Source organism: Tetrapisispora phaffii, chromosome 13, assembly GCF_000236905.1.
Source record: "Tetrapisispora phaffii CBS 4417 chromosome 13, complete genome".
NCBI lineage: Eukaryota > Fungi > Ascomycota > Saccharomycetes > Saccharomycetales > Saccharomycetaceae > Tetrapisispora > Tetrapisispora phaffii.
In genome coordinates this window covers 47,202-59,214 of record NC_016532.1, presented here as the reverse complement: position 1 = coordinate 59,214, position 12,013 = coordinate 47,202, and the positions used below count along the sequence as shown (strand labels likewise).

The following is a 12,013-nucleotide window of genomic DNA, read 5'->3' as shown; positions in this document are numbered from 1 at the left end:
CTTTTATCGTCAAAATATTAATAAATGCTAATTCAAAAATGTTAGATCTTCATCTTTATATATAAGTATATATATATACATGTGTACAATTGTGAAATTAATTAAAAATAAATTTACAAAAGTAAAAAAACAATAATCATCGGGTTGACACGAAAGCTTCGATAGGGTACTATATAGTGTAAAATTAGGTTAAGAAAATTACAATAACCCTGAATTAATACTAGCCTAGTTTTGTGCTTAGCTGAAGTTATTCAATGAATAAAGGTATTTTAAGTCAAGACGCCATATCTACAATGTATTATAATGGATTATTTATGTTATTGAAATCATTTGGTATCACCGCAATCATCAGTGCTTGTAGCCTATCTTGAATCTTATATCATCCAAGATAGTTCTCCATTAAGAAAAAAATGGCATCCATAGTGTGAATATATAAAATATATATATCTACTTAATTAACATTTCATGAGCGTACTCATATGCTGATAATAACCCATGGAAGTGACTATATGCTGCGATAACAACAAATACATGGAAGATCTGGTGTGAGTGGCCCCAAAGATCAAATGCACCTGGGCATATTCTTTCAGGGTATCTCATTGCGTATAAAAATGCACCAAAAATGTAAAAGAATCCTTCTGTTACAATCCATTTTAATTGAATCCTTTTAAATGTATCTTCCAATCCATAATACCATATTCCTGTGAGGACTGGAAAAACAGCAGACAATCCAAAGCATACGAATAAGGTTGCTCTGTATGGTCTCCATTCTCTTGAACGAAATTTATTCGCTAATGACACTGTTCCACAAGCTATTCCAAATAATATAGTAATTGTAGAAAACAAATGAAAGAAATATGGTGTATCATAAAAACCATAGTACAAAATACTAATCATCGATGTCACAATTAAAATAACTATCCCTAGGTAATCTAATTTATTTCCATAAATTGCGACAAAGAGTGAATGTGATTTCAATGTATGAAACGCACTACTTAATATCAAACAAGAAAATGCACCAGCTAAAAATAAGTCAATCATAAAGTAATCTACGAATGTAGTAGTTGGAAATTTTTTAATTATATTAATATCAATTAATAACATAAATAATGCACACAATCCTGGAACCATATGAGAATAAATATTCACTGATTCATTATGTAAAAAAAATAAACTCTCGAAACAATTTATAAAACTGTTCGTTTCCTTAACATAACCTTCATGAATATGCTCATTATCCTTTTGCCAATCAGGTAAGTCGTCCCAGTGCGTAATTGTAATTAACTGTCTTGTAAACCTCCCAATAATTTTCACTAATTTCTTATTACTCTTGACTCCATCATTGGCAATAGTATATTCCTCCTCTGTAACAGCAGAAGATGAAACTATAGTTTCGCCATTGCGTTTTTGTAACCTAGAGCTACTTGTCATTACTCTATAATTTGGTTATATTTAATTAACACAATAGCCAAGAATCTGTGAGATAATTGTAGTAATTGAAATTGACTAAGTAACTGCCCTTTGATGAATTAAAATACTAAAGTGCACCTTTAAATATCACATTAAACAGGATCTTAATTTTATTATCAATGTTACCTATTAGTACTTTCTGTTGACGATTTCGCGCACTTTCCTCAATAATTTTCTTAATTATCAAAATGGAATCTCGTTTGTTAACATGAAATCAATGATTCAGCTTATAGAAATACAGACATTTACTATAAAATAATAAAAACACGAATCATCACTAATTTTATGTTTATGATTAAATATAATCAGATAATTATAATCTTATAGCAAGTATTAAGTATTACTTGAATTGAAAAAATGGTTAGTTAATTGAAAAGTTATATATTGCTAATAAATTATCTGACTCTATATTGTAGGTTCGGAAACAATATGTTTTATCAATTATAAAATATTATATCAATCTTAAATAACTTTTTTCTAGAAATTATTTATTTTAAAATATTGCAGAAAAAATTATATTTAATTTTTATTTAAAAATTTTATTTACGAAAGTTTTTGGCATGTGATTAATCTAAAACAATAATATTTGTCTAGAAATAATATCTACTTTAGGCTTTGTTAACGATTACTATTATCGCGGCGCGGATTTGTGAAAAATATTTAGTAATTTTTTACAATTCTGGTATCAGGATTTACTAAGACGTTAGTAATAAAATTGATTCGAATTATAATGGAGAATCATGAGTAAGAATTTCAGTACCCATGAATACGTTAATAAAGGGTATGAACGTACCTGAAAACTCTATTACGAGAATTTACTTTAACATTACCAATGAATTACTAAAGTGTTATTTATTGCATATTAGTAAACATTATTTTAAATTTATAGTTAATTAATGAAATGAAATTGATATAAAAAGGGTAAGAAAAAGTACATTATCTTTAAATGAAATAATTCAGAATTATTCAATCCTGGATAATCGGAACAGTAAACAAAACTTAAGTTCTATATTAATACTTAAGTCCTATAACAAAACTAAAGAATTAGATTATAAATGTCGCAAAATACTCGTTCAATTTTGAAACACTTCATTGCTCAAGAGCAAGCCGAAGGTGTCGGTGCAAGAGTTAGAAGATCAATTGGTACAGCAAAAATGAGGAAGTTCTCTCCATTTTTAATGTTAGATCATTTTAATGTGATCCCACCTGCTGGTTTCCCCGACCATCCACATCATGGTCAAGAAACTATTACATATGTTCGTAAAGGTATGGTTGCCCATGAAGATTTCACGGGAAGTAAAGGTATTTTAAGACCAGGTGATCTACAATTTATGACAGCTGGCAAAGCAGTTTGCCATTCAGAGATGCCAGTTCTTATGGAGAACGGTGAAATACTAGATGGATTGCAATTATGGGTTGATCTACCGACAAATTTGAAAAATACAGAACCAAGGTACAGAGATTTACATAAAGAAAATATTCCAATTGCTAAACCAGATGAAAATTTGGAGATTGAAGTCATTAGTGGAAAGTCTTATGGGATTGAGTCTGTCAAGGACTTGGCGTACACACCTGTGGATTTCTACGTTTATAAGGCTAGAAAAAAAGGGAGTGCATTCACTCAAGATTTTTCTAGAGATTATAATGTCTTTTTATATATTGTTAAAGGGTCAGTTGCTATAGGGAATGAAGTATTTCCACAGCATTCCTCTATTTTCTTTAATACAGATGGTGATAACGTCCAAGGTATTGTAGGATCTGATGACACAGAATTTGCAATAATTGGCGGGCAAATTTTACGTCAAGAAACTGTACAACATGGTCCATTCGTTGAGGAAACAGTAGAAAAATTAGTAAAAGTCTTCCATAATTACGAATCTTATACTGGTGGTTTTGAAAGAGCTTTAAATTGGAGATCTTCGATCAGGAATGGTATCGATGAAAGTCAAGCCGCTAACCATAAATAATTCTCATATAGGTTAGCATCGATAAAATTAACTGTTGTTAAGTTAGATGTTTAATTATAAGCGCTGCTGTACGTCAGTAGCATCATGTTATTATTTTCTATTATTCAATTTATTTACTCAGAGGACATTTCTGCACAAAAATTACTTTTATGCCAGATTTGTAAATAGATAACATTATAAGTAGTTTATGCCATAAAAACTAGTTTATATTAAACGTTTCATAGTTAATTAGTTTGTTTATTGAAGTTATTAATTATTTATATTTATTTCTTAATGTTATATTGTTCATAAAATAACATTTTAATTAAAGTTACAATGAAAAAACAAAAATTTAAATGTGATCAATTAGGCGAAAAAACATGGAGTCTTCATTTTTAAGCTTTAGATAGGTTACATACATTTAAAATATAGCACAATCAGTACTTACAATTTACTACAATAGTAGAGCCCATAGTTCTAGCATACAGCCCTTCCCTGACTCATATGCAATGTGTTAATTATAGTTCATATTTCAATGGTTCTCAAAATCTTGTTCCTCGTGGCCCAATGGTCACGGCGTCTGGCTACGAACCAGAAGATTCCAGGTTCGAGTCCTGGCGGGGAAGATTTTTTTTTGGATAAGTTCTTTTTTCTACGCCCTTTTCTTTTATAAAAATGGCTTATCCGTTCTGGAACTTTTTCGGATTTGAATATTCTAGAAGATAGAGAGATATAACATCAAGAAGAAATAATAATGTTACGATGATGCCCCATCAAATATAAATAGAATTTGTTTTCTTATTTTTATTAACTCATCTTATTCTTTCAAAATATAAAAACTAAATCATAATTATATACATACTTTAGAACGTTTTCCTTAAAGTATTGAACTAATTAAGAATAGGCTAATAGATATCAATTAATTTTAGGATCGCTGAAAAAATTGAGAGGTTAAAAGAGACTAAAGGATATAATATACATTAAAATACATTAAAACATTCATATTATTAAAGACACAAGTCATAATGAATACGACAGATCAGGAAATTGCTTCCATTATCGTGGACTATTTTAACAAATGCATAACTTCTGGTAAATTAAATCAAGATAATGTCGATTCTTTAAATGTTGCTATTGATTGTATTGCTGATGTGTTTGATGTTGATAAAGATTTAATTAGTAATATTTTGAAAACTGCTTATAGAAGTAATGATTTACTAACATATTTACCAAATGGTAAGAGATCTGCATTAAATTTAGATAAAAAAAATACTACGATAAATGTTTCTGTTCAAACAAAGGATAAGATAAATGCTTATAATGATTTAAGCAGAAATAAAGACGATATCAATGTCCCTGTAAAAGTAATTGAAGATATTGAAGAAACTAAAGAAACTAAAGTTTCTAATGATGATATGAAAAAAGCTGAAAAGTTAAAAGAAAAAGGTAATGAAGAAATGAAAGCAAAGCAATATTCAAAAGCCATCGGTTCATATTCTGACGCTATAAAATTATATCCAACAAATTTTAATTACTATAATAATAGAGCACTTGCTTATATCAAAGCAAATAATTTTGATCACGCTATAATTGATGCAAATAAGTCTATTGAGATAGATTCAAAAATCCATCCAACAAATTTCAAAGCTTATTATAGACTTGGCTTAGCAAAATATGAGATTGGTGACTATGAAGGTTCTTTAGCTGCTTTTAAAAGGATGATTGAAATAGCTCAAGAAAACAACAAAGGGGATGAAATTACCAAACAAATGGATGCTGACTATGAAAAGGCAAAGGAGAAAGTACAAGAATTATTTTTTATGCAAATTACAAAATCCACAGGTAAGGAGGGAAGTGGAAATTCTGTAAATGATGGCCCTAAACGTAAGGTAACTTTAAATGATATATTAAATATGGCTGGGAACAATCTAAATATCATTATGTCTAATCCATTATTTAAAGAAGTTGTAGAACAATTACTTGCTTCAAATCCTCAAGCGAAACAACAATTTGATAATGTTATGAATGATCCAAGAGTGAGACAAATGAAAGAAAATGTGAATAGCGATTCAATGTCAAATATTCCAATATTAAAAGACTTGTTTTATTCACTTCTTAATACCACTGTATATGAAGAGAATTTAAATGGAAAGAAATAAAATGATATATTCACTCTTCATTTAGGTAGTTGTAAATAGATTCAAGCAATTTTATATAGTCAATACATATTCTATATGTCATCACTTTTTTCACTAATTCTTTTTACTTGCTAAAACTGCATTTACTATGTGTGAATTCGCTATCAGCCTACAAAACAAGCGTTCAACATAAAAAATATAACTATAACTTAGAAACTATGAAAGAAAAGATTTGATTTCTAGAAAGTAAATGAATATTAATATATGTATTTATGTACTATATGATATTATTCACACAATAATTATGCACACCTATTGGACTATTCATTTAATATAATCTTTCTGCACTGAATAAAGCTAATGATGGATGTATGAGTGATGAATAATATTATTATTTAGAATATTAATGCTTCAGGAAAAGTAATAAATACTAGATGACATCAGTTCCCAATATGAATATAGATACCTCAGAAAGAGAGCCTCGTAACTTTTCTCCTTCACCGGATTTTAAATGGCTTTGTAATGAACTTTTTGTTAAACTTGATGAGGTACGTTTGAAACCAAAATCAGTTGACACAAGACCGAAAAATATTCAATATGATATTGTTATAAATAATTTTATACATCTTTGGAGAGTTACAGTTGGGAATGATATATATCCTGCATTAAGGTTGATTCTACCATATAGAGATAGAAGGAACTATTATATTAGGGAACACACATTAATAAGGATAGTTTGTGACTATTTGAAATTACAGAAAAATTCAGTTACTGAACAAAGACTGAGAAGATGGAAACAAAAGGCTAGACGTTCCATTAATCTGTCCTCCTTTTGCATTCAAGAAATAAAGAAAAGACTTTCAGAGCCAGTATCAAAAGAGAAGATCACAATTGATAAACTAAATTCTATACTCGATTCCTTATCAATGGAGAGGAGCAGTTCTAAAATTACAAATGGATCATCTGGTAAGAAATTATCACAGTTAGAATCCATAAAGTATTGCTTTGAAAATATGAGCTTTATTGAATTAGAATACTTTTTTGATATCCTAATAAAGGCAAGGTTAATAGGTGGTTTGGAACACAAATTTTTAAATGCCTGGCATCCTGATGCTAACGATTATTTAAGTGTAGTATCTGAATTAAATATCGTTACAGAAAAACTTTGGAATCCTAACTTTAGGTTAAATTCCAAAGATCTGACAATTGCGTTACATAATGCATTTGAACCACAACTAGCCAAAAAAGTCAATCTTTCATATGAGGTACTTTCTAGGAGGATGAACAATAAGTTTACCATCGAAGAAAAAATGGATGGTGAAAGAATTCAGATTCATTATATGGATTATGGTCATCAAATAAAATACTTTAGTAGACGTGGAAATGACTATACGTATTTATATGGAAAAGACAAAAGTACTGCAACAATATCAAAGTATTTGCAGCTTAATGAAGACGTAAAAGAATGTATATTGGATGGAGAAATGGTGAGTTACGATAAATCAAGAAATTGTATTTTACCATTTGGTATGGTTAAAAGTGGAGCTGCAAATTCTTTAAAAATCGACGGACTTGAAAATGATCTCTGTAGTCCATTGTTTATAGTTTTTGATGTTTTATTTTTGAATGGGTCCCCATTAACAAATTTACCATTATACCAAAGGAAGGAATATCTGAGTAATATTTTAACTCCCAAAAAATCACACATAGAGATATTAAAATTTTCTATAGCGCATGACAGTGAAAGTATCCGATCAGCATTACAAGCTGCCATATCAGTAGGTTCAGAGGGAATTGTACTAAAAAAATATGATTCATTATATTCTGTTGGAGATAGGAACAATGATTGGATAAAAGTTAAACCAGAATATTTGGAACAATTTGGAGAAAACTTAGACTTAATTGTCATTGGAAGAGATCCTGGAAAGAAGGATTCTTTAATGTGTGGAGTAGCAGTTCTAGAAAATGAGGAGTCTTATGAAAAAATTTTGCAGGAAGAAGTCATAACTCTGACTTCCGATGATGATGATAGTCAGAATAATATTCCTGAGGATAAACCAATACGAACTAAAAGGATAACAAAATTCATATCTTTTTGCGTCATTGCAAATGGAATTTCTAATGAAGAATTCAAAGAAATAGATAGAAAAACTTTTGGCTGTTGGAAGAAATTTTCAGATGAAGCACCACCAACGGATTACCTTGAATTTGGAACCAGATTACCTGTGGAGTGGATCAACCCTCACGATTCTGTAGTTTTAGAAGTGAAAGCTAGGTCTTTAGAAAATAATGAAGCTTTGAGGGATAAATTTAAAACTGGATATACTCTTTATGGAGCATATTGTAGACGAATTCGCACAGACAAGGATTTTAATGATTGCTATACATTTTCTGATCTTGTAATAGCAACAAATAAAAAACGAAGTTCTTCAGAACTGTATGGCAATCATTCTCATATAAAAAAGAAACGAAGTAGAACATCAAAAGTTAACATGCTAAACCAAACCCTTTCTATACAAGATGATGATACAGGCTTTACTTCAAAGATATTTGATGGGTTATCCTTTTTTGTCATTTCTGATTATGTGGATAGCAATTCTTCTTTTAGATTACGAATTGACGAACTTATCAATATAATTAAAGTGAATGGTGGTCAACTGATTTTCAATTTAGTTTCTCAAAACTTGAATGAGAAATATGTTAGAATTATGTCGTGTAAAAAAACATTCGAATGTAATGAATTAATAAAAAGAGGTTATGATATTATTCACCCAAAATGGATACTTGACTGTATTGCTAATGACAAATTGTTGGATTTTGAACCAAGTCATTGCTTCAATGTATCACAATCACTATCAACAATAAGCAAGCAACGAGTAGACCTCTTAGGTGACAGTTATCAAAAATATATCACAGAAGAAGAGTTGGAACTACTTATTTCTTCCAAAACTCCAAAAGAGCAGCTTTATTCAAATCCACTACAATTTGATCAACAAATTGAGAAGATACCTATATTTTTATTTTCGAACAAAAAAGCATATACTCCTAAACAATGTTTTTCTGAAAAATTACTAAAAGAAACTAATTTATATATTAAACTTTATGGAGGTACTTCCGTTAATAACATTAATGATTGTAATGTAATAATAATTGGTGATGAACATTCTAAATCGAGTAATGAAAAAATTAGTTCAATTAGGAAAGAACTATCTATCCATGCTGTAAGCAGTAATAACGTGATTCCTATTCCTAGGATTGTTAGTTATAAATGGATTGAAAAATCAATTGCTCAAGGAACTCAAGTAGTAGAAGAGGATTTTCCTATTATTTTCTAATGGATTCCCGGCGAAAGAGTAATATTACATCTTGTCCATTTAATATTATTTAGTTACTTATATTATATATAATTAACAATGCAAATTTAAGTAAGCGATTTATTCAATTCTTCGAGATTTAAGAGGACTATCACTGTCATTTAAATCCATGTGACTTCTCTTTAAACCTATTAATGTTACATTTTGATTATTTAATTTATTCTCATCTTTAGAGCTCATATCTTCATTATTTTCTTTCGTCAACTTTGCATCACCTTTGTCAAATGTCAAACTTTCTTGTTTATTGAGGTTAGTGTCATTTAAAGGATCGATATCTGCAAATAACCTTCCCTTTAATAATGCCGATTCCTGTAAATTGGTTTTAGAATAATTCGCAAAAGCAAATTGTATTGATTTACAAATCTCATCAAAAACTAATAACGAATTTTGGGTAGAATTTAATGATATCTGTAAATGATCATGTAATTTATCTCTTTTACTAATAATTTGATTATAGTTATCTCCAATAGCTCGGTCTGTGTTCAAAAGTTTTGGGGTGCTATTTAAAGAATCAACATTAGATTTAATTTGATTCATATGCTTCTTTATTATTTCATCTGATGACTGTAATTTCCCTTTCATATTTCTTAGATATGTATGCATTTGATCGTGATAGGAGTTATTCAAATAATCACAATGATTGATTTTCTTAAATGAAATGTCCCACTCTGATTTATGTTCTTTAAATGAGTTCATTTCATTTTGAATTAAATCTGAAGATACAGTTTTCAAATTTTCCAATATCAATTTTTCATTTTGTTCAGCAAAAGCTTCCATGTTTTGTTGAAATTGTTTAAATATATCAGAAACACTCTTCTCAATGATGGCTTTTGTAGTGTTTACATGATCATTAACTATTGTAACATGGTTGCTTTTAAAGAAATCATTACTAAAATATTCGTTTAATTTTGAATATTGTTGTTTAATACTCTCCAAATTTTCGAACAAATTTGCAAAATACGTTTCATTAAGTTCTTGATTTTTTTTAACATCTGAACTAAACATTTCCAAGATAAGTGGAGTTTCTTTTATAATTTGTTGACTGAATTCAAGGAACAATTTTTTGGAAAGTTCTTGCGATTCTGTAACAATCGATATCACGTCATCTTTAATTAATTTTATGTTATCTTTAACGTTAGTTTGCACGATCAGATTCTCTTTAGCAATACCATTTAAATTTTCAATTAATAATTCTTTTAATTTTATCAATTCATCATTAAATATTGATTTCATATTACTTTGTATTCTTTCCTCCTTTTCCGAATATTCTTTAATGACTGTTTTCATCTTAAGTGACTTTTCTCTTGAGTGTGCCAATTCTTCTACCAATATCTGCTCTTTTTTATGCTGTATTTCTAAAGTTGTTTGAATGTTAGATAAAGTATTTGTCATTTCATTCAAGTTTAATTCCTGCAGTTTATTAACTTCATTTGATGCTTTCTTGTCCTTTAGCAATAAAGCATTTTGTAATTCTAAACTTTTCACTATTCTATCACATTCTTGAATTTCTGTCTTATAACTCTCTAGGTCATTTGTGAGATCTTTATAATGATTCTGTGTCATATAAACACCATCCTTTTGTTTTGTCGATGTCAAATCACGTTTTATTTTTGCTAACTCATTATTTAAATCTTTCAACCTAACATCCTTCATTATTATTGATCCTAATTGTGGTTTATTTTTAATGCTTTTAGCCTTTGTAGCGTATTCCAAAGTACTACAAGTTTCTTCTGCATTTAATTTTGCTGGAGAAATAGTAGCTATTAATGCAGTCTTGGTATTACCACCAAGAGAATCTTGAAGTAATCTTGTTAATTTTGATTCACGAAATGGAATATGAATATTTTTATCCGCTATTGAGTTGATGACTCTCCCAAGGGTTAGCAAACTTTGATTAATAGAACCTGCCTCTTTCGCCCTTTGGTTTTGTGCACCGGACCTACTAATGTTCTCTGACCCTGCTAAATCGACTAAATTCATTTTAGAAATTTTAAAAATTTCACCTTTATGCTCTTTATATAAATTAATTGTGAATATTGTGTGTGATCTACTTGAGACATCATTCATTTTCGTACTTGCCACTTGCCTATACTTCAAACCTTTTTGTAACAATTGAATACCTTCTCTTGCATTTTTAATATGGAACTCTTCTAGATTTTGTATGTAAATACTTGCATTACCATTTTGTATCGCAGTATTATCATTTGAATTATTTATTGGATTTATTGGGTTTTTCCTTAAATCCATACCTGATATAAAATGTGAATTTTGTCTTGAGATATTATTATTATTTGATGATTTTGATAAATTTGAATCAAATATTCTTAATTTTTTTAATTTTGTATTATTTGAATCAATTAATAAATCTTTCAATTCTTCATTGTACAGTTCTATGAAAGAACATTTAATAACATAATTATCGCTTTGAAACTCAATAGTCTCAAACAATTTAAATAAAACACGAGGGATAATACCAGCCGAATCACTCAAATCACCTTTATATAATTTTTCATCACCTGTCATAGTATAAGTCTTACCTGTAGAGGTCATTCCATATACTAAAACAGTACAATTGTAACCTCTTAAAAAATCATTAAACAGAGGTTCTGCAATTTCTTCGAATATGAGCCTTTGGTTTGCACTTGGTCCAAATACTTTATCAACGGTATATGTTTTTGAATTCAATTGTGCTGTCAATCCACTCACTATATCATCTGACGTGTTAATGGAGATCTCATTTGAGCCCATCACGTCTGGAACCGAGACAATCACTGAGCTTTTGGATTTGATCTCACGTTTATTGCGCCCACGACACCTCACAGCCACCATAATATTCATTTCATCAGTATCATCTTCAATCTTTTGTGGATCAGCCGACATGATTGATAACCGTATGTGTCTGTGTGTCTGTCTATTTAGTCAGTTGCTTGCCGTCAATGTTTAAGCAGAGGTGTATTACGTGAGAGCACAGATTATAAGCTTCTTGAGACACATATTGTTTCTTAAATATAGTTTCAATGGTTCAAGAACTGTTATTGTTTACTTAGAATTATTTATTTATTTATTTAAGAATTTCGAGATGGCG

At 29.3% G+C, this 12,013-nt stretch overlaps 5 protein-coding genes and 1 non-coding gene across 6 annotated transcripts; 4 read left to right on the top strand and 2 right to left on the bottom strand.

Annotated features, from left to right (window-relative positions):
* Positions 1 to 447: 447 nt before the first annotated feature.
* IZH2 (PAQR-type receptor) lies at positions 448 to 1,431 on the bottom strand (the record flags this gene model as incomplete). The annotated part of the gene is made up of 1 exon (XM_003687992.1): positions 448 to 1,431. The coding sequence occupies one exon, from the start codon at positions 1,429 to 1,431 to the stop codon at positions 448 to 450; it is 984 nt and encodes a 327-aa protein (XP_003688040.1).
* A 1,094-nt stretch (positions 1,432 to 2,525) lies between these two features.
* On the top strand, positions 2,526 to 3,437 carry TPHA0M00280 (pirin family protein; the record flags this gene model as incomplete). Its single annotated transcript, XM_003687991.1, has 1 exon — positions 2,526 to 3,437. One exon carries the CDS (start codon positions 2,526 to 2,528, stop codon positions 3,435 to 3,437), a length of 912 nt encoding a protein of 303 aa, XP_003688039.1.
* Positions 3,438 to 3,969: 532 nt separating this feature from the next.
* Positions 3,970 to 4,042, top strand: TPHA0Mtrna1R. Its single transcript has one exon. It is a non-coding gene; the product is annotated as a tRNA-Arg (tRNA).
* A 399-nt stretch (positions 4,043 to 4,441) lies between these two features.
* TPHA0M00270 (uncharacterized protein) lies at positions 4,442 to 5,575 on the top strand (the record flags this gene model as incomplete). The annotated part of the gene is made up of 1 exon (XM_003687990.1): positions 4,442 to 5,575. The coding sequence occupies one exon, from the start codon at positions 4,442 to 4,444 to the stop codon at positions 5,573 to 5,575; it is 1,134 nt and encodes a 377-aa protein (XP_003688038.1).
* A 413-nt stretch (positions 5,576 to 5,988) lies between these two features.
* Positions 5,989 to 8,889, top strand: DNL4 (DNA ligase (ATP) DNL4; the record flags this gene model as incomplete). Its single annotated transcript, XM_003687989.1, has 1 exon — positions 5,989 to 8,889. One exon carries the CDS (start codon positions 5,989 to 5,991, stop codon positions 8,887 to 8,889), a length of 2,901 nt encoding a protein of 966 aa, XP_003688037.1.
* Positions 8,890 to 8,988: 99 nt separating this feature from the next.
* On the bottom strand, positions 8,989 to 11,808 carry CIN8 (kinesin motor protein CIN8; the record flags this gene model as incomplete). The annotated part of the gene is made up of 1 exon (XM_003687988.1): positions 8,989 to 11,808. The coding sequence occupies one exon, from the start codon at positions 11,806 to 11,808 to the stop codon at positions 8,989 to 8,991; it is 2,820 nt and encodes a 939-aa protein (XP_003688036.1).
* Between the last annotated feature and the right edge of the window lie 205 nt (positions 11,809 to 12,013).